This window comes from Monomorium pharaonis, chromosome 2 (assembly GCF_013373865.1).
Source record: "Monomorium pharaonis isolate MP-MQ-018 chromosome 2, ASM1337386v2, whole genome shotgun sequence".
NCBI classification, from domain to species: domain Eukaryota; kingdom Metazoa; phylum Arthropoda; class Insecta; order Hymenoptera; family Formicidae; genus Monomorium; species Monomorium pharaonis.
This window is the reverse complement of record NC_050468.1, coordinates 33,501,231-33,524,480: the sequence shown is the minus strand read 5'-3', so window position 1 is coordinate 33,524,480 and position 23,250 is coordinate 33,501,231. Positions and strand designations below refer to the sequence as shown.

Genomic DNA, 23,250 nt, shown 5'->3' with positions numbered 1-23,250 from the left:
CTTACGATTTTTACCCCCTTACGAAATCGAATTAGATCGCGTAACGTTATTTCGGTTCTATTCGTCGCACTTTAACACACAATATCCTCTCATAAATTGCGACAGGCCGTTCTTAACGTATTATAACGCGGATCGGCCGCTCATGAATGAGAATTGATTTCCCCGGGAACGAAAGAGCCGGGATGAAGAGCTTCCCTCGGATAGAGTCGAGGACGATAGTTTATACGTCGGCTCGTCGGCTAACTTAATGCCCGGCGCGTGAATATTCACGAGATCCCCCCCCCCGAAATGTGCCCGTGTCCGTGGATTCGCACGGACACATACACACATGCACACGTACACACGATACGTTGTAATTAGTTCGTTATACCGTCGCCCCGATACTCCGTATATAGACCACCGCCTCGCCGCAACGACGACGGCGGCGGCGGCGGCGACCGACGGCGGGTTCAGCGATCTCATTTTCCATAAGCGCCTGCCGATTCGCGACTATATTTAACGTCGCCCCCGCCGCGCGAGAGGGAGTCGGCGGTTTCGTCTGACAATTTCACGTTAATTTAATTTAATCGAACGGAAGGGACGCGCGCGGAGCCGCGCATTCGCCGTCACGGTGATATATCTACCTGCCTGCCGCTACCGATATTTATCGGCCTGACAATCGACGTAATGATGGAGTGATTCGCGCCTAAGCACGGCGAATTGGATTTTCTCCAATGGGAAACGTCGGCCATGTGATTACCAGCCGCGCTTTATCTATTCCGATCGTTATTGCGAGCAGACGCGACTCTCCGCGCGAAACATCTCGGTGATGCGGCGATTTGTGCGCTCACCGCACATTTAGCGCTAAATGTAGCGTTCTAATTCCCACTTCGTTAACGTGAAAGTGGCGATCGACATTTAAATGTAATGAAACGTTAAATTGTATTCGACGAAATTGTAAGTAATAGAAACGGCATATGAGAATGTCAGGCGTGGTTGTTGGAATAATTGCAAATAACTTGTAATCAGCTCGATGTGACGCGAATTTATTTCTCATACGTTTTTGCTCATTTTCGCCATCATTTAAGCCATCTTCCGTAATTTTCCATTAAAAAATTACATTCCACTTAAATTACTCGTGAGAACTTGTTCCACGGTATGTGCGACGTTTCAGTTATTATTTAATGCGAAAAAAAAGTAAAATCGATATTAAAGATCACTAAACATAGAAAAATATCATTTTCGTTCTAAGAAGAACAATGACTCAATTTCTAATTTTCCTCTTTTAACTTTATCTTATCTTCGCAACAAATATCTTCTGGATGAATAGTCTTAAGATATATTTATCGTTTACTTAAAACGAATTTTTGTATGTACATACACATAGAAAAATATGCACTTGGATTAAATAAATATCACTTGTTTCAAATAATTCATAAATTTATATACACAATTGTATAAATTCATCAAATTAATAAGTATCAAATTTATTCAAAATATTTTCTAAATCTTGATAAAATTCAATACTTTAATTAAGAAGATTAAGTTACAATAAAATATAAATTTGATTCGTTTATTTTCTTCAATATAATTTTATAATATTCTTCAAGAGAGTATAAATTGTTTTTTTTGTTTTTTTTTTTAATACACTAATGACTTTTTCTAAAATATAATATGTGATAGACAATTATCAAGATAAAATATTTTATGTTGAAAACAAACCGTTACTTATTTAAAGAAAAAAACTAAAATAAGTAATCACTTTTCTTAAAAGTATTTTTCGTGATGTGCACGATCATTAAACAAGTGCAATATTTAAGACACATGATGTAAGTGTCAATCAAAACGCTGTGATTTCGGAAGGTTACATCGTTAAATAGGCCAAGAAGCGGTTACCCTACAAACTTTTACAGCGTCAAATTTGCATTGAATCGAGTAAATATCGCGTTCGTCAGACTTTACTGTTATAAGATACTTAGCTTTTGATCCCCACTGGCGAATACCGCGCGCGAACAATCGCGCGTTGAATTTCTTTCAACCCGAAGGGTCGCAGATTGCCATCGCGCGAAAATACTCCTCTGTCAGCAGCGTCCTGCAGCATTGCATTAACCTCCGCGGATTAGATCTCCGCTAATCACGCGCGGATTCTTTCTCTCGTGCAGATTTATCGGCATCTCGGCTGTGTTTCTTGCGGCAACGGCGGATCGAACGGACGGAAGGCTTATACTCTACGCAACTGCACTTCGAGATACATTATCAGATCAACGTCCTTCTTCGGAAAGATGTTCCCCCGCCGATCGGCGAATCTCCGATAACGGAAGACGCATTGTCGCACCATTTTCCATTGTACGCACCTATACATGTAGCTCACACCCAAAACTTTGTGCCGCTTCCGAGCAGATGCCAGAAATCCCTATCTCCCTCTCCCATTCATGCATGCTCCGTTCGCCGATCACGAATATACGGGATTTCAGTCTTCCGATCACGCTCTCACAAATCTCTATAAATCTCCGCGAACTAGCTGACGTCTTATTTTTTGAGGGCGAAATAACACGTTTCTCCCGTATCCCCTCGGAAGCATCCTATTTTTCTCCAATCACAGCAAGATCCCTCAAATTTTTCATTCGAGCGTAAATTTTTTTATCAGCATTTTGGAACTTATGCATGAAATATGTAAGAGTAAGTTTCGGCTTTCTTTAAGTATTTTCGAGAAATTATTTATTCCGCAGAATTTTCTTCTCATGAATATCAATTTATCCGCATTGTTGTTCACGTTATGGAAACACTTCGTACTTAGCTCGAATATGAAAACATGCAACGCAGAAATTATCGATCCACGCTTCGCGTACAAGCAGGTGTTCTCAATTTCTACGTGCTAGATTAAGAGGCCGAGCGATCTTTTTCCCGCCAAATTTTTACCATGAATAGAACTTACAAGCTAAAGATATATATCCATTTTCACGTTTCTATCATTGAATAAAATAATTTCTATTTATGATACGAAAACAGCCCATTACAAATTATAAATGAAAACTATAAGTTTCCGTTTATATTAATTTTGTCAAAAATTGTCGATACGAAAGTGCAAAATAGGTATGTTGAATCGTTCAATCGTTTAATTGATTTAAATTTTTGGGGGAAAACACGCTAGTTTTTTACGATGCACGGTGCGTGACGGCGGTTTACACATTCAGCGTTCGATCGGAAGGGGACTTGTAAGCTCGTTGGTGAAGGGTTTTAAAGGAACAAAAGGACGAACGGACTGGTTTCGGGGCAAGTCGCGACAACTACGCTGCCGTTTCCGGTTGATGAACGTCGGCAAGCTACCGTTTCGTTTACGAAACGAATTATTTACCAGTCGTCCCCTATATTTGGCTTAATAATCCGATTGCCATTCTGGATATCTGAATAAGACAAAAAGGTGTTAAGGGGCGTCAATAATAGATTATTTTCTGAATTCGGAGTCTTCTTCCAGCATGCGCAAAAAGGCCGATGAAAAAAATGCAATTACAGAGTTTATTGGAAAAAAATAAAAGACTTGATTAATATAATATTTCAAATAAACTTATTGTGAAATTATAATCACGCGAATCTATTTTTTTCCGACATTTATTTTAAATTATTCTTAGCTTCGCTTATATCACGCTTGAATATTCACAGAACACATAACGAAAATAGTTAAATTTACGCGCATTGCAACAAAGGGAACATTTGAGACGTCGGCCGCTTATTTCGTATGTGGGGCACGTTCTGCGCGGGAGAGCGAGACCGATCGCAGATGCAATCAGCGGACGCTGCATGTCGCAGCCTCCGATTTGAGAACCCCTCGAAGACGTTTTTGTCCTTACCGGCGCAGTGTCGAGAACGGAGGAGCACGTCCGTAGAACAGGGGCCGTGAGGAGAACCGGGGGGGGGGGGGGTAGGGGGATTTAGCCCGTTTTGCCTTACCTGAATGCAGGGGCAGAGTTTTCGGTCGCGACACAAAGGTGCGCGCCCCAAGGATCCCTTGACTTCGGCTACCCGGATGAACCAACATCTGCGTCAGTCGACGACGAGATTTCGCCGCGAAATCGCGCGTAGCTTCCTCGAAATCTCTTAGCGGAACAAAACCGCACATTTACGTTCGGAAAACACTATCTTGTCACAGTGGTGAATAACAATCTTACAATCGTTCTATGTGTCAAAGGCATTTATTAATTAAATTAATCTAAAAAGTTACCAATCCGTGAACTGATAAATTTGTTATGTCTGTGATTGAGATTCACTTCGCATCATTTAAAAGGAATTATTTGAGCTCGTTTGAAGCGTTTGTTAGCATATAAGAAAATCGGATGTATGTGACTTATTGTGCAGCTGTTTGTAAAAGAAAATTTTCAGGAATTCCTCTTTGACAAATATTTTTGCAATGTTCATAATAATTATTACCAGTAAGGATGTTCTTTCCAATTGAGCACACTGTAATATTTCTGATAAAAACTTAACTCGAGATCTGAGACAAACGATATTTGTGTCACTTGAGATCTCGACCTTTAAAACTGTGAATTTATAAAGATCTTTGAGAAAATAAAAATCTGATGGTTTAAAAAACATTTATTATAAAATTATTTTATCATAAAGTTATTATTAAAACGATTTAAAGAATTAATAATGAAGTGCAGTTAAACCATAAAAGTTAAAAAAGTGTCTAATTAAAACTTAATGTCAAAAATATATAATTTCGTAAATTAAAAACATAATAAATAATGATCAATCTTATTTTTATTGTCCGTAAAAAAGTCATACAAGAGAAAAAACCAGAAGAAGAATTAAAACGTTTTTACAATAGGTATATTTTCAATATGCGTTCTGATCGATACGATCCGAAATCAATTGACGCGCGCATCCCTCGAGTACATAAATCTTAATTTAAAACTCTTAATTAAAAAATAAGAAGTTACTCAATGTTATCGCACACATGACTTGAAGTAAAAATCTGTTCATTCATAGTCAACCAAAGCGCCTTCCATGACTTTGTTATCGCCCACGATGCCGTGACGAAAGAAACGAAATGCATTCACGTACAATGCACCTATCGGCCATTATCCTCACCGATACGTGACATTACTCGCCAGCTAATGAAATCCAATACGATGCATCCACGGGCAAAAAATGTCCAATCTCGAGCACGAGGTGTCTCGAAAGTATTCAAACGAGATCGTCGCATGCGGAGTCAAGATAAGATCACTCATAACCATTTGAAAGATCTGCCGATTTAAATCACCGGTTGGGATCAATTGCCGAGATTTCTGCAAGATCATTGGATGAGTCGAAGGTAAAGTCACTGGATTTTATAAATCCAGTGACCTTAGCCGAAGGGCTTGTACAGCGTCTGCACAGAAAAAAAGCAAGAGTCAAATTAACTCTTATATACTCACGAACGCGTTCATTGTTTCATATATACGCAACAATGTATAATCTTCTTAGAAGAATTCGAAAATCTTGAATTTCAACAATATTATAATCTTATTGCAATACTATAATTGTTATTTCAAGAATATAATATAATTATTTTGATAATTTTATTCTAAGAAAATTATAATCTTCGATTTGAGCATACAGTATTTTCTATCCAACATTTTTTTCTTTCCATTCAAGAAAATTATTCATAAATAACAAGAATATCATTTTCTTAATTAAATTACTATATAAAATCTCAAAATAAATCTTTATTCAAGTAAATTTTTTTTATTTAACTTAATGTAATCTTATTTCAAGATTTTCATTTCGAAACTGAAGATATTGTGAAAATGACGATATTCTTTTTTTTTCTGTGTGAACTATACGTCTGGAGATGTCGCTTCTGAGAGCCACAGCACAGACTTCTGTATAACGCAAAATGCACAAGGGAATTAACCAATAAGAGATCTTTATTTTTTTGGGGAAGGAAATAGACGACTCTGATTGATCGATTCACTTGTGCGTCATGTGCGTTTCCCTACATTACGCAAAAGTCTGTACCCCCGCCCTAAAGGTATAGGAATACCTGCTGGACCCGAAGCAACTCGGCAGTTAATATACCTGAGGATTCACTCCTCGAATTCACTCGTGCAGCCACGGTTGTCCGAAGCGGTTGTGTTTCTGAGACTCGGAGTACCGTAGTGTGTGAAACGTAAAACTCGAGATCGAAATTCTTTCTGCCGATCCTCTATCTCGTGTACTCACGCGGATAGTAATCGCGAATTCTAATCGCGGCAGCAGCGAGCCACGCTGAAGACGCAGAGACGAAAGTGAATGTGGAGTGATATTACATACAATTGAGCCAGTGATATTACACACGAGAGATACATCTCGATTAAGAGTGCCGAGTGAACATTTTGCAAAAGGAGCAAACTTTCGTAAAGAGTACCTGGAGATTTCCGCTGGATATTTTCAGCAGAAAAATTCATGCGACGTGATCACGCGTGATTAAGCTGCATCCTGATATTGGACCAGTCTTATCTCCCAGGCGCAAGCACGTGCACGATAATATACTTGGCACTATACCACAACGATAACGCTCTGCGACGACGGTCATTTTTGCTAACGGACAATGTATGTAAAATGATCGAAGAATTTCTAGAGAAGAACGACTTATCTTTATAATACGATTCCCCTTGCATTAATTTTTTAGATGGTTGCATCTAAAATTTTGGGCGCTACTGACAAACCCAAGGAAGGCAATCTGTTTAAAGTAAGTTCACAGTTATCCGAAAAATAAGCTCTACAACATTTATACATCGAACACGATGTGATGTCGTCATTTTAGACGTACTTATGTTTCTAGAAAAATATTTGAATCCGGAAGATAATATTCAAATAATAATAGGCAATAATATAAATGGAACGAAAACCGTAGATATAAAATGTTGCGATAACACTACGATATAAATCAATGGACAATAAAATACTGCACAATATTATTTAATTTAACAAATAATTCTTAGATATAGCTATTCAAAATCAAATTACAGATTATGTAAAAAATGTTTCACGAGAGATAAAATATTTAACTGACGAACGCGTCGTCTCATTTTGCGGTGTAAGAAACGCGATAAAACTTACTAAAAGTGTTCGTAAAATTTCTTACCTCGGCCTTCCTCGCGCACGGGCGAATTTGCTTGGAACGCATGAATAATGAGAAGAAAAATGTGCGTCAAGCCAATGGAGGAGAACGAGGAAGAGAAAGTTGTCAGTATAATTGTCAACTATTTCAGTGCAAGGGTAAATATCATGATTGATTGCCGTGAAAAACCCGAGACTTCTACAAACCTTCAGGAAGTCCATTCAAAGAATTCTTTATTAACCCTTATCCCTCCAAGCAAAGCCATGTCTCCTTCATTTTTAACGGTCATTAGTCATAGCTCTGAAAATTCAGTGGTCATGGGATAATCCTTTCCACCCATAAAAATGGTCTTACGGTAAAACACTTGAGGTACAAATTCCAGAATTTAGCTTACTCAGTCTTGAAACGGCAAGGCAATAAAGTCATGCGGAACCAAAAGACCCTAATTGAAGGTCTACATTAGATCAAACAATATAACTCAGTTTTCTTCTGCTCCTTCTACTACACAGCTTCTGAAAGGAGAAAGAACTCCATCACTTGAAAGAGTTTTCAAATCGTAACCAGCGAAATTCGTTTTCTCTCAAGAGTGAAGGAAATACATTAAATCACAAGCCTTAAGTAAAATAATGCAATTTTTCTGCAGGTAGTAAGTAACCTACGAAATGAAAGAAAAGAAAATGTCAAATGTCGTGTTTGAGTGACATAAATTTATGTACAAAGAAAAAAGTTACATATTCTTCTTAAAATATATCGCATGTCATGTTTCCATATTTTATAGAAACCCTTTGCGAGCAATCCTTCTTTCTTTTCTTATGATACCGCGGGCAACTAGTCAAATTCGTTTTCCCTCACTAGAGTAAAAGAAATACAATCAATGACAAGCCTTGAATAAAATAATACATTTTTTCGGCAGGTAGTAAATAACCTACGAAATGCAAGAAAAGAAAATGTCAAATGTCGTTTTTGAGTGATATAAATTTATGTACAAAGAGTTACAAATTCTTCTTAAAATGAATCGTATGTCATGTTTCCATATTTTATACAAAATTAATAAACCTCCGCGGACAATCCTTTTTTTATGACACCGCGAGCAATTTAGATCTTTTATTTACCAGATTGTCTTATTTATATATTTTGTCATCAGAAAAATCTGAAAAAATTCTTATATATTCTTTTAAACTTTTTAGAACATTAACTAACAGTTTGTTTTTTATTGCCCGCGGAAGGTTAAAAAATGAATACATTAAAAAAATCTGTACATATACATTACATTTATTTTTTTTTAATTTATTTATGACTTATTCATCTTTATTTCTTTTGCTGAAAGATATTCAGTCAAATTTTGTAAAATAATTATCTTAGAGTTTCTTAGAAATTTTATTTAAAATTCTAGATTAGAGAACTTTTTAATCCAGTTTTAAAATAAATTTAGTTTATATTATTATATTTTTTTAATGTTTCTTAATTATGTAATTGCAAAGAAAAACCATGTAAATTTTTAATCTGAAAAATTATTGAAACAGATAACATGCATTAAATAATATATAAGGAGTTATTCACAATACACGAATCTAATTCACCAGAAGTACAGAATTCGACATTTGTGTGATCAATTCGTGTGATTAAACACACAACGCTAATGTATCGTCTTCAATTCTCATAAATGTTGTATAAAAACTTGCGAATTATATATGAAAATGTACATACATGAACGTATGCATATTTATTGCATTTATTATTTTGTATTATCAACAATTAGAAAAACAACAAAAGAAACAATTCTGTAAGAAAAAGAAAAGTAGAATTTAAATTTAAAAATAAAATTCAACAAATTTTTTCACGTTTTAATAAAATTCCATGACAATCTATGATTTTCAAGGAAAAAATTTCCCTGAAACTTTCCTCGATTCTTCACGATATCAAATTCTATGTACGTGACATAAAGAATAATAAATTTCAACTCCTATGTCGCACTAAAAAAAAACAAGATTTATATATTTAATATATATTTTTTCCAACGAGACACTCGCGAATTGCGAACCGTGCATTAAATTCTGCGCCATGACTCTTAACCAAGATCGTCTTTTCTCGTTTGCAGAATTTCTTTTCGAAGCGATCGTTCCGTTCGAATCCGCTGAAGAGAACGAAAAGCGTAACGAAGCTCGAGCGGCAGAAGCAACGGGGCGCCGGTCTCCGAGGATGCCGATCACACGAGTCTCTACTCTGTGGTCAAGCGGTCACCTCGATGGACCTTGCGGCAGTGACGCCGTTGCATCCGAGCCTCCTCGGCAGACCTCATTGCTTCCAAGTTACGCCGAGTAATGGTGGGCCAAAGTATTTCAGCTGCAGAACAGCTCACGAACGGGACCAATGGCTGCACAGGTCTGTTGAACTCGATTGCATATCGCTTTTCCATTATAACTGTCAGGTTAACCGATCATTTCAATCACCTCAAAATCGAGTACGCTCTAAAATTTACCGCGCAACTTCTCGGGCACGAAGCTCTTAATGGATACGACATTTGACTTGAATTATGCAAAGTTGAAGCATTCCTCTCAGTACTATAAACGCAAACGGATTGAGAGTTAAAAGAATATTATACATAAATACTCAAATGAATCTAAATCATTATTCGATCCTTATTCTATTCAATTATGCACTTTGATTCGAACGAACCTTCTATTTTATTGTATTTGCAGCTTAAGGAAATCCGTTCAGCCGGATGCAGAACAAACACGCCGAACGGACAATTCCCTGCAGATCTGGTTACTGGAGGCGAAGGGTGTGCCCGCGAAGAAACGATATTTTTGCGAAGTCTGTCTCGACAGTACTTTGTACGCGCGAACGACTGCAAAGTTGAAGGCTGACTTGTGCTTCTGGGGCGAGCATTTTGACTTCCATCACTTACCTTCTGTCAACACCATCCAGGTGAATCTGTACAGGGAAGCTGACAGGAAAAAGAAGAGAGACAAAAATGTTTTAATCGGTAAGCACTTGATTACGAAGAATTTTGATATTTTTTTACTTTCATAATTAATTTTTTTAATTACATTATTCATACGTTATATCTATATTTGCAGAAAAATGTTTAGTCTGTACTTTAATGTAAATTCAAAATATGTGCGTTATATTTAATAATATATATATACAATATTATACAATGTGAATTGCTATAATCAATTCTAATGTAGTATAAATGTCACATCAGCACAATGATATTCCCAATGCCCTTTCTAGGTTCCGTCAGTATACCAGTACACAACGTGACATCGCGTTACTTAACAGAGAAATGGTATACCGTAGTAGGTGACAAGGGACCCCTCAAAGAGCCTCCTGCACTAAGAGTAAAGTGCCGCTTCCAATCAGTTGACATATTGCCAGTTCAAGTATATCAAGAGTTTCTAGAATATCTGAAAACTGATTACGCATCGCTATGCGAGAAACTAGAACCCGTCATCGGCGTCAAGGCGAAGGAAGATATCGCAACTGCGTTAGTAGCGGTGATGCAACGGGAGAAAAAAGCGCCACAATTCCTCGCTGACCTTGTCATGATGGACATTCATCGAATAGGTCAGTCTTTATAGTACTCGTATAATTAATTTTTACGCATAAAATTATTAAAATTATTATCTTATTCAAAGTTTTTATTTTTAAACATAATTGTCGTTTATTATTATAATTTTTACTTTATTTCCTGTTTATTTTTTCAATTTGTTAATTTACAATCTATAAATGAATTTATCCTTTAATATTTCAGATGATGAAAGACTTACTTTCCGAGGAAATTCGTTAGCCACAAAAGCAATGGAGGCTTACTTGAAATTGACTGGAGACAGATATCTACAAGAGACTCTGGGAGCAGTTGTGAGGGGCGCAGTCGAAGGCGGCGATTGCGAAGTAGATCCTCTCAAAGTCTCTTCAGTGGCTGCTTTGCACAAACAACAGCAGAATCTTCGCAACGCCGTAGAACTCGCTTGGAGTAGAATATTATCGAGCCACGCTCACTTTCCACTGGAACTACGTGAATGCTTCCACATTTTTCGCGAGCGTTTAGCCGAACTAGGCCGTGAGGACATCGCAGATAATCTGATCTCCGCATCAATCTTTCTAAGATTCCTCTGCCCAGCTATTCTCAGTCCGTCTCTCTTCAATATTACGCACGGTAAGTCAAAGCATAATTATCTCAATTGATTTTTAATTAGCATGGCTCATTGAGTATTAATGCGTATATTACGTTTATGTAAACTTGCAACAGCATCCTGCATTCTGACATAGAGATTATTTTATGTGGAAATTTAATACGTACTTAATACATTTAAAAAATACTTGTAAATAAAGAATAATTTTTATTTCAGAATATCCGAACGAGAAAGCGGCGAGGAATCTAACTTTGGTCGCAAAGACACTCCAAACGCTTGCGAATTTCACGAGATTCCAGGGCAAAGAAAACTTTATGGAATTCATGAACGATGTACTTGAACGCGAAGCTCCGTCTATGAAGAATTTTCTACAATTAATTAGCGTAAGTTTCTCTTGAAATTTTTTAATTTTATATTTTAATTTCCAACAAGTTTACGTCACGTCAGTTGAAAAGGTTTGGGAAAGATGTAAAAGCAATTCTTTTTTGTACAAAGCTACATAAATTTTATATAATTACATTTAAATAATCAGTATACAATTATTCCAAATAATTAATACATAACATCTTTCTACTCAACAGAGTCCATTGCCAAAGGATGCACCAACTAATAATTCACTCGAGTTCGACGGCTATATAGATCTGGGCAAACAACTATCTCTATTACACTCACTTTTACGAGAAAGTATGACGGCGATAGCTCCATCTTCGCCATCGATGCCACCGTCGCGATTATCTGAGATTCTCGATAAAATCTCCGTAGCTTTGGATCAACCGGGTCCAAGTCCCGTGTCCACCACTCACCGTTACCCGAATCTACAGAACAATATTTTCCGATATAATGATCCGACGATCGCTAACAGCAATACAAATCTTTCCATTTCGGCCACGTCGACGCTGAGTAATCACAGCACAATAAACGGCACGATCCGAGACAGCAACGAGGTGCTACAAACCAACACTCTGGGTCACAACAGTTCGCGGAGTCCGAACGTTACCAGAGCGGCAACTTTACCACGAAACGCTTATATGCCAACGAACGGCAAGTTACAGTTACAAATCAACTCCGACGATTATCCTTTGGAGCCGCCAGCGTTTGTGTCGCGCTCGCCTACACCGATCACGCGGCAACACAGGCCTCTTGGTTCCAATAGATCTGGACCGGGTTACAGACTGACAGCCAGCGCGAGTCTAGCAAACGTCAACCACTGCCAGACTCACCCAACAAGTCCCACGCGTTCTGAAAGCCACAACAACTTAAAGGACTCTAATTACAACATTACTGCCTCGCCTCAAAATATTCAATCGAGTAACGGCAGTATTGTCTCGCAGCAGCAACAGCATCGACACAACATCGCGCGCATGCAGAGTCTCGACATTCATGATCGCGAGGACAATTTCAATCACAACAATTATAATATCTCGAGATCAGCCAGTCGGAACCATTGTCATAAGGAAGAGAACGCTAATCAGCAGACTCAACAACGTAATTACAACAATGTCTCGAAAACTACAGTGAATGCAAATGTGGTCGTCAATCCACCTACGAATCTCACATTATCAATCAATCATCAGCCCAACAATAATTACAACAACTCCAAGGCAAATAACGCGTCCGCCAACGGTAATCTTGATGAACTGTCTGACTTACTGAGATACGCGGATGACGAAGTGTCGGAATCCAAATCACAGAAAGGCTCGCAGATTTCCATCTCGCAACTGAGTAATGTAGCTTCCTCGGGCTACCAGAGTTTTGCTGCTTACAGTCAGAGTTCCAGTCCGGTGGATCTCAGCAGCAACAATGCAAACGCGCACATTCTCAGTACGGCCCCTCTAGCGTTCGCCAATCCCGTTTATCATATGGAATCAAATCACTCGAGGACAGGTAGACGGGATAGCAGTAGTTCCGAGGAGAGAGATGGTAGCGGCGGTGGCGGCGTTGACAGCGTCAGAGGAGTTGATTTAAGTCCTTCACCACCGCCAAAAAATAACGCGCGTAATCACCAGAGGAACGGCCAAAACCAATGGCGGCAGAACAATCAGACTCATAGAAACAATTCGGAACATTCGCAGGACTGCTGCACGAAGCTCCGAAGAAGACTGTCTTTAGATTCCACGAGAGACTTATCAGATACCAGTGAGGAAGAGAATTGCACCACTAGGAGAAGCAAGTCTCGCAGTCATCGAAGCATCGATCAAGTGAGCTAACGAAAGATACTTACAATTTGTCTTATGCACTATGTTTAATTGATAAATGATTATAGATGAAATTATAAATTTAATTAATAACGTTTTTCAAACATAGAAAAGTCTGCATTTCTTTAATTCTTCAAAAAATTCTATAAATCGGAGTGTGAATAACAGATTCTTTACTTTGTGGATCAGATTACATATAAGCAACTATATAATTTTCTGTAATCTTGTCATCTAACGAACATTTCATTATATTGACGTTCTTTTTCTATCTGTCTCGTAACTAACATGGTACGTTTCTCTTTGTTTTCAGTATGAAGTGGATCTGTATGAGGTGGAAAGGCTACAGAATAGTGTAGATCGGCTACGATTGCGCGCGCGATTAGGCACCACCGAGGATGCTGATTTAGACCTCGCGTCCGACAACAACATGAAGAGCATCATTTCGAGGTACTTCATCTTCATTTCCACGCTAGCATCACTAATCCGTTGACCGGATTTGCTTGAGTGTAAACCCTTATATCACCGTGATCATTATCACTGTCTCTGCGTTTTTCACTTCGACGCCATGTTCAGCCACTCGATCTTCCATGTTCTCACTTATCAACTTGTCATAAGATTCAGTTGAAATCTTTATAAAGAAATTCTACAATTATATAGAATGACATTCGAATTGGTAACTTTTGTTTATATGTTCGCTTTATATTTCATAAGAAGTGACAGTTAATAGAATTTACAATTCGTATAAATTCACAATTAATTACCAATGGATTAACTTTCAATCTTATTAATAATGTAAGTGTCGCGATTTTAAACACTAGATTTAAAATTGTTATCTATTTCGTGTATACTGATAGAGATGAGTACCGTCTAATCGCGTGTACCACTTTTTCTATGTCTAACGGAACTAATGGGGAAACACTCACCCGTAATATGAACGGCTACTTTATCGAAACGATGTATGTTTAACTGATTGTGTGTTCCTGTGTATTCTATCCGCTGCATTTGGTATACTCTGGCTTGATCTGGACCTTTGGTGTAAGAGTCAATTATATTTCTAAGCTTTTCTTACATTTTTACATTCACATATTAGCTTTTTCATCCGTGTTCTCATTCCTGGTTTCTGAAAATTCGCCACTTCTGTAATTAAACTTGAAACAAAAACTCGTGTTCACTGTTTTGACATTTTTTTGATATATCACGAAACGTCATTTTTATCATTTTTTCACGGGAAAATTGACGGTCATCGAACACCGACACACCTCACGACATCACACATTCCAACATGTTCATTCTGGTCATGTGCACGGATATTCAGTAACTCTCGACAATCATCTGTGTATGTCGCAAAGAAAGAAATGTCCGAGTATCATATCTCAAACAGATATTCAGATCATCACTCTCCAAAATGTGGACATTTCTTTTTTCTCTTTTTTATTATACTTGTATATTATATATGCTCGCTACGATTGTGACACTGAGCCAACATATAGTCTCTGGGAAGACCTCATATATATACTCCAGTTATTCTTTTCCAAGAGTATATTAAATTATGCACCGAACATATTGCTTCTTACAGCTTTATTTTACTTCTGTCGATGTTATTTCAATAATTGTGCATCATAATGCGCTTAGTTCTTTTTCTTTTTAGTTTTGCTCTAACGTTTCTCAGTTTTAAATTTAAAAAAATTTTATTTTAAATTAAAAAAGTTAATAAACCGAATGGCTACTCAAAGTAAAATGATACAAATTGTAAAGCTGAGAAAGGTTAATAAGCGAAGCTCAATTCAACGTGTGCTTGATTTTTTCGACACTCTTTATTCTTCGCGTTTAACGTAATTGTTTGAAAATAATCGTTTTCGTATTTTGAATATGCTCGCGAAGGATAAAGATTGTTTTAAGGAACATCTCCGATAAGACGTGCGCTGTAGCTTTTTTGTCTAACATGTTTTTCCCTCTTTTTCGTGCGATTGCACTTTTAGCCCCAATTTAATGTCCACTTTTTTGCTCGCAGGTTAATCTCCGTGGAGGAGGAGCTACGTCGCGAGCAACAGAAGATGTCGGCGGCGTTGTCGTACAAGCAGCGCGTGATCGACGCGCAGGAACAGCAAATAGCCGCCTTGGGGGCCGCAAACTCGCGTCTCATGTCGACAAATGCGAGTTTGCTTTCGGCACTGAGTAAGCAACGCTACAATGCCAAGTCCCAAGCCAACAGTGAAGCGACGCCCCTGCTGCAGAACATCGCCGACATCGGCGAACTTAAAAGCTCATCGTGTTAAGCGCGTGTTATCAAGGCACGACCAGAAATCAAGGAAGTAAGAAGAGATCTTCGAAAGCGAAGAAACCGGTGTTCTTTGAAAAGTGTTGAACTGTAATACGCATCGTAAACGATATTATGAACGTTCACCTATTCCGAATAATGACTTCATAACATTTCCACGAGATAGACAATTCGTTGCGGACAAAATAAGATTTCTAAGAGAAATTAGTCCTGTGCGATTTAACGTCGTTGTTCGTGGGAGATTAAAGAAGATTCTTTATTCAGAGAAGCGTGAGGGATATATCGGTCTTCCTTGGTTGTGTTTTATTGTAATCTCTTACAAATTCCACGAGTCGTTTAATCGACGTTTGTTACCTTCTGACCTCGAGATCACGTGCTCGACAAAGAAAAAAAACTTTAAGCGCGAGTAGATAGACTCGGTGTTGCCTTGATACTCGCGAAACTCGAGGATATGGAGCTTCGTGCCGGCAAACAATAGATTACGATATGGAAGAGAATGGCGTGCGAGAAATAGAGGCTATTTAGTGAATAGGCAGACCGAATAAGTAGACAACTTTTCGAGTTTATATAATGTGACATAGCGTTAGACTATAGGTTTATTTGTACGCGAATATAACAAGAGAAAATCCGTGACTCGTCCGAAGTCATCATGGAAATTGTCCTGATTACTTGAACGACGATCGACTTGCGTCAACGCTGACTAGCAAAATGAATATTTGCGAGTATCTCGACCAGCGACTTTGCTTCGTTCGGCACGAACGAAACGAAAGTGGCAACGAGACTAATTTCGATTTTATCTAAAGAATCAACAGTGAAAAGCGACTCGAACTGCATCTTCATTGATCCAAAACGAATTATTTCGATCACGTCTATTTAATTAGCGAACGCATGAATAGAAATTAAACTTCGTTGGATCGAATATTTGGTATAAGCGTGAGTCGAAATTCGTCAAAAATGTATAGCTTCTTCATTTTTATTTATTTGAATCACTTATCTGGAACATCCAGAATGATCAAAAGTTTTATTAATTTCGGTTTGCTATGCGATTAAAGATTGGATGGCATCAAACAGTTTATATTGCTTGCACAACAAATCGATTCCAATTAGATCATCCAATTGAGGATCGTTACGTTCGGCAGTGGGGACATGAATGGCCCATGAAGAAGCCCCCAATCGACAAATCGCATATATATATATATATATATATATATATATATATATATATATATATATATATTTATATTTATATGTTCCCTTGTTTCTACTATTGTATCTACGCACAAGCCGCACGCCGTAACAGTTTAGAAATAATATAATGTCTGAGGAATGTAATATTGATGTTCGCGCCACATCACAACATAGGAGCATCCTTGAGCACCGGATCATACTGCAGGACCTCGCCTACGTATATTTATATATAGGCGTGTCTATTTTTCTAGTTTGTTCCCCCCATGCAAGGTCTCTCACGACCGTAAAATACGATTCTCATTTTTGTGTGCGAATTTTTCGATCGTGAAGCCTGCGTTGTGTTTTCTTTTTAAAACGAACGAAATTTGGCCAAATAGTTCGCGCGATTTTTTTTTAACTTTAACGAGTATCGAGCGAGGAACGGAACAAGCTTCTACGACCAAAAGGCGAGAGTCCTTCGAAGCGACAGAAGGCTCGGCAAGCAGACTTCCAAAGCGACATTTCATGTTCGTCTCTTCGAACTTTTTTTTATCTCGACGAACAAATCACGATTACCTTTGGTTCAGCATGATCCTTTACTCTAAGCGACGATATTTATTTAGTAGTGTCTACCAAAGATGAAGAATTTCGAATTGTAAAGAAAGTATTGAGATTTATGTAAGATATTTGATTTTCTTTTTTTTTTTATAATACTTCCGCCGTTCCCGACAAAGGTGATAGCAATTATCACACTGAGATGTAGCCGGGAATGGTATTCGAGCACGAGAAAAAACAATGTGCACGGCACGTGACGAAATTCGGAAATCGTTTTTCCCGCTCGATATTATTCGAAGTAACATTTTTACACAAATCCGAGCCGTGCGCAAATCACCGGTAACTTTGCGTGTAAGCAGCGCATAACAATTAATTAACGCATGACAATTAATTAATTAGGTTTCTCGAAGGTCTCACTCGTTCGCAAAGCGTTAATGTGTTACGTTTTACATCACAATAACAATTATTATTGCAGCCATTGTTCGTATAATGCGTGTGAAAGACTGAATGAGAAAAACGAGTGAGAGAACGAGAGAGAAAAAGAAAGCGAGAAAGAAAGCATGAAAGGGAGAATGAAAGAGTGTGTGTTCGCGCGGAAAGAAGTGTGAGAAAAGATTATAATCAGTTTAATCTTGCTAAGGAAAAAAAAGTATTATCTCGTCAACTTTGTACCATAATTATTCTCGCCTGTCCGCGTTTGAGTTTCTTGCCCAACGCCAATTACTTTTTGTATAGAGATTGTCCTCATCCTCCTTTCTCCTCGTTCCCTATCATTTCCTTTTATATTTCCCTTTCTTCCGTACCGTAGAAAACTGTAACCGTATTGCGTTCGCGGCAAACCGCCTCTCTTAGAAGTTACTTTCTTTGACTCGTCGAGAGTATTTACATCTGATAAAATTAATATATTAACGCTATCACTCACTTCTTGTTGGATGATGTAATCGATGAATATCTATTTAAAGAATCACTTAAATAGCGTGTACATTATTGAGTTTTGGTATATTCGTTTTTGCAATAGACCACCTGTATTTAAGCATATAGCGATTACACTACATGAACAAATAAATACGATTAGACATCATATATGAGTTTGCTTTTCCCTGATTTAACCGACTCCAGCGTCATTCAATCACCATTATCAATGATTCGAAGCAGCAATTGATCGATTTCCTTGTTAAAACTAATATAAAAAAAAGAAATTGCAAATTAAGATTTATATGTAACAATATCACCTTCTATTTAAAAACGAAACTAGACAAATATTTGAACATTATTTTGTAATCATAAAAATATTTCAATTTAAACATAAATTTATACATATTCATGTTCACACGAATATTGTGAAATAAACAGAGAGTGCTTTCGAGTCTTATATGTCAAAAAAATATCTTATGAAATGAACGGAGTGCTTTCGAATCTTGACATGTAAGACCCGAAAGCATTCCATTTATTATGTAAAGAAAGTCATATATTTCTCTTTCTACTTAAGACCACTTTCTTAGATTATTATTTTTTTTTTTTTACTTAGACCACTTTCATAATTACCGATACATACAAAAAAAAGAAAAAGGTATTAAAAACAATTTTTTAAATAATTTTATTTTTTTTTTTTAATCATTTTTATGTACATGCTACTCGCTTAATTAATCTTCTAAATTATTCTTCTTTATTCTTAATCAGTCTTTTTAATTATTTGGTAAAACTGTCGTAACTGTTACACTATCATGTGTTAATCATAATACATCTCGATGTTCTGATAAATGACAACATTTGCTTTAGTATCACGGAATTAGCAAAAGAATTAGCATCACGGAAAAGAAGTTTCATTACATATCTTTTTTAAAAGATTCTATTACATCTCTTTTTTAAAAGAGAGAAGATTCAAACCAGTTCATAGATTTTAGGAGAATAATATTCGTATGTGTTTCTTTTTTAATTGTATTTGACAATATTAATTCTTCATAAACCAAAAATTATATCTGGTGAAATTTCTATTATTTAGATTTCAATATTCATTTTTAGCAATTAAATAATGCCAGAAATACACAAAATAATTATATTAAATGTAATCTTTAATATTCATTTATTTATCTTTATTAAAAGTCAAAATCTGAAAGTGTTGATTTAATTTGCTTCATAATTACAACGCTGTTTTTATTTCTGTTGAATGTAATTCCATTACAAACAGCACTTCTTCATATATTTTTGAAATTTTACCCAGAAAAAACTAAATATTTAGAAATAATTATTACTTATTAAATTTATATATTTTAACACACAAAATGATCTAATATGTCATTCATATAATTGTATAAACAATTTGTAGATTATATATAAATAATAATAAATATTCTATACTTATATTATGCGTATAAAACATTAAAAACGCGTATTAAATAAAAAAACAATGTTTTGTTCTTGGAAAAAAACGATTTTTATCAATCCTAGTCACAAGCACATACTAATTATGATATCAATATCACTTATATCGATATTGAAATACATTATCCTGAAATTCCAGTCTAATATTTCTTTCTGGCATACACAAGATGGAGCCATAAGTCTATCGCAAGCCACGAAGTTGAAACAAACATTGACAAATTGAATTAAATTAAGAAAATTAATTATATTGTTCAAGACTTTTTTATAATTCATTTTTAAGTATTTAAATTTCAAGGCCATTAATCATTTCGTTTGCCAACAATTAACTGTCAATTAACTGTCTTGCCCAAACGTTGTTCGCGACATCGATCTCAAGTACCCATCAAAATTGCTCGTTCAAATAAATGAAGTGCTATCGAGAACGATTTAAGCTACCCCACTGCCTTGATCTTTTTTCAGTAGTCCATGGGAAAAGGCCGCTCAATCACGAGCGTATACTAATCGCATTAGCCGCAATTCTCTCGGATGCTTATCGCGGACGGCGTGCAGCCAGCCTGCGATATTGCCGTGTAAACAGGCGGTCGACGAGCGATCATCACCGGCCAATCAATCTAATCGAGATGAGCCTCGATAACAACGGTGGCATTCGAAAAATCAATAATACGCAGCCCTTCGGTGTGCGAGCACGACGCTACGCGCGTTATTTCCAAGGCAGTTCCGGCGAATGAACAAACGGGGGAAATCTTTCTCTAAATTTCTAAAACATTCGGGTCTTTCCTATACCAGACGATTTCGCGCTAAGCTTTTTTTTATCAGCACCAAGTCTGCGATTCTTAACGCGCGTTTAATATGAGATGCGAACATCCGCTTCTCCGCATGATTTTTGCATGTCGCATCTTCACGTCACGACCAATATTTTCGAGCACAAATTGACAGTATTTTTCTGTCAAGTGAGAAAAAAATAAGTGAGATCAATTATTCCGTTGAATACATTGAGCAGAGATACGCCACAATGTTATTTTGGAAATTCTAATTGTAACATGATTTTAGATTTAAAAAAAATATATATACATACTGTGTGTGTGTATGGATTCGGAACGTTGTTCGATTAATGTATTTTAATATTACGTTTATAATTCCCTCGTGCAGTTACCGAGCTTGATTCACATTTGTTCTTTCTTTTTACATGTATTATATTCAATATCGTCCCCGAGTCGATAACTGTTTATAAAATATTCCTTCTACAGTATAATGTTTAAGTGTCATTTTATTCCATCTATTTACTACAAAACAGCTATTTAATTTTAACAATATTTCTGATTAATCACTATCCTTACTCAAGCGATGGTTCAATACTTTTCAAATGAAAAATGATGAAGACTAACGTCTGGCTATGTAAATTTCGTTCAAACACACTTCTCAACGACGCTTACGTCGAGCGCCGTAAAATCGCGTTATTTCCGTTCATTGGCTCATTACGTAAGTCACGTAATTGGATTTGTCGAACGCAAATCGTACAAAAGCCAGAAAATCGGAGCGTCTATCCGCGCACGTCGAAAATCAGCCCTTTGAGCCTGAGAGATAATCTCAAATGGAAATATTTGCAGATAATATTCGCAGAGAACGGTGCTGCAAGAATAATGACGCAGAGAAATGGCAATGGCGATTAACACGTGCAGCATTGTAAAGTCGTAATGCAACGTTATAAGGTAGGCGAGATGTTTAGTCACTAATATCAAGGACTCCCGACAGCTTGAATCGCAATAATACATATTAATGTACCTCGCGTACCTAATTTTAGATATCTGCGATCAAATAACACTCACCATAATATCTTATGCTTTAACGTTGCCAGGACGAAGCCGCGGAACAAAAAATTCGCTTGCACTTCTGACACTTGTCAACAAGTAAATTATTTCCATTTTGCCTTTCGCTGAACAAAGTTTCTGTATTTACAACCATATAAACTAAAAAATTAACCTTAACAATTTTTACTATTTTCTTTATAATCAATTATACATAATACTATATATAATATTAAAAAAGGGAAAAATAACGTTGATTCCCTGCGCAGTAATAATTTTACACAGCAGAAAGGATTTTGTATTTATGTTAAAACTGATCCTTGATCAACTTTTGGTGTTGAATTTTTAAGATACCCAAATGTTAATTTAACACAATGTGATTACATCGATAAAAATATTATAAACAAATAATATAAAAAGTAATGCAATTTTCGAGCGTAAATTCTAAGATTAATAAATAAAATGTGCGTTCCATTTTTTGTATCAATTTTTCACATAATATTTGTTACCTTTTAATGTATTTATCGTGTGTTAAGTTAATACAAAAAACTTAAGTGGATAGTCTGTGATGAATGTTAAATTTAGCACAAATTTTCCAACTATATATGCATTGATAATATTATTAAGTTTCCTACGAACTGTTCAATTTTTCATAAAGTCATTTTAATCTTCCAACTTAAAAAAATTTTAGCGTCTCTCGAGATAATTTACTTCGGCAATGTAGCCGAGTCCGGCAATAATCTATTACCTTCTCGAATTCACGTGGGATTTACGGGGAACGCCGTCGACTCGCCACCGATTTTATCGTTCTCCGCACCGGCGCGCGTCGGGAGAACCCGCGTACGAGGAATAATTTCTGCTCCATTTATGAAACATAAGCGCGGGGGACTCGAGAGCGATTTCTACTACGGGCATCCTTGCGGTGAACCTGTTGAATAAGCACGGCCGCTGTAACGGAAATGCGCGCGTGTACGATACGTGTAAAAATAAATGGCTGGAAAAATAAAAAAAGCCTGCGGACGAGATAATGGAGACAATAGCGCTCGTTATACAAACAGAGATCGTAGCCGCGACGACAACGATCCCACGAGTGTTTCCTTGAATATTTCGAGCAGTAAATTTGGAATTCGTAAGTTACATATTGCCACTTGTGCACCCAACGCCCTGAAAAACGACGGCAATTAAATTCTGCCGTTTGTGAAATAAAAAAAAAATTGGTATTTCTCGTAAAAATGTCATGATCGATTCGAATCACTTCACATACGTGAGACAAGAGCGCGTATCCTCTCGTTCAGTTACGTATGGCGTGTCGAATGTAAACAGAAATGAACTTGGCGAAGTGTCGATAATGTAATTCCACCCGGGGGTGGGGGTGGGGGGGAGGAGTCGTTGCGGTTCAAACGGTTCGAGGAAGAAAAAGTGTGCCGCGCGAGGGGTGACGGAAACTAGGGAGAGAAATCGAACGCAGAAAACAGAAAGATAGGTAGGAGCTTCGAGAGAGATGTACCACTCTCGCGGGCGTTAGTTAAAACATTGACTGATTTACGCTCACATATCGGTGCCTTTTTGCCCGTGTCTCGTTCCCCACATATATTCCTTCTTCTCTTTCCTCGTGAAAAGGTCGAGTAATCTAGAACTTTGAGACGAAACGGAAAAAGAAACGTGTGGA

At 37.0% G+C, this 23,250-nt stretch overlaps 1 protein-coding gene across 20 annotated transcripts in view; it reads left to right on the top strand.

Moving 5' to 3' along the window:
• Positions 1 to 18,475, top strand: part of LOC105834665 (ras GTPase-activating protein raskol) — a 313,516-nt gene extending 295,041 nt beyond the window's left edge. For 19 of the 20 annotated variants that reach the window (XM_036282614.1, XM_036282613.1, XM_036282612.1 and 16 more), the window contains 8 exons: positions 9,159 to 9,442; positions 9,760 to 10,046; positions 10,298 to 10,630; positions 10,818 to 11,222; positions 11,416 to 11,582; positions 11,781 to 13,397; positions 13,705 to 13,841; positions 15,406 to 18,475. In XM_036282614.1, the coding sequence (XP_036138507.1) occupies positions 9,159 to 9,442; positions 9,760 to 10,046; positions 10,298 to 10,630; positions 10,818 to 11,222; positions 11,416 to 11,582; positions 11,781 to 13,397; positions 13,705 to 13,841; positions 15,406 to 15,670 (3,495 nt within the window). In that variant the 3' untranslated portion in view covers positions 15,671 to 18,475. The remainder of the gene's footprint in view (positions 1 to 9,158; positions 9,443 to 9,759; positions 10,047 to 10,297; positions 10,631 to 10,817; positions 11,223 to 11,415; positions 11,583 to 11,780; positions 13,398 to 13,704; positions 13,842 to 15,405) is intronic. The other variant, XM_012677325.3, reaches the window with a different exon arrangement.
• The last annotated feature ends 4,775 nt before the right edge of the window (positions 18,476 to 23,250 follow it).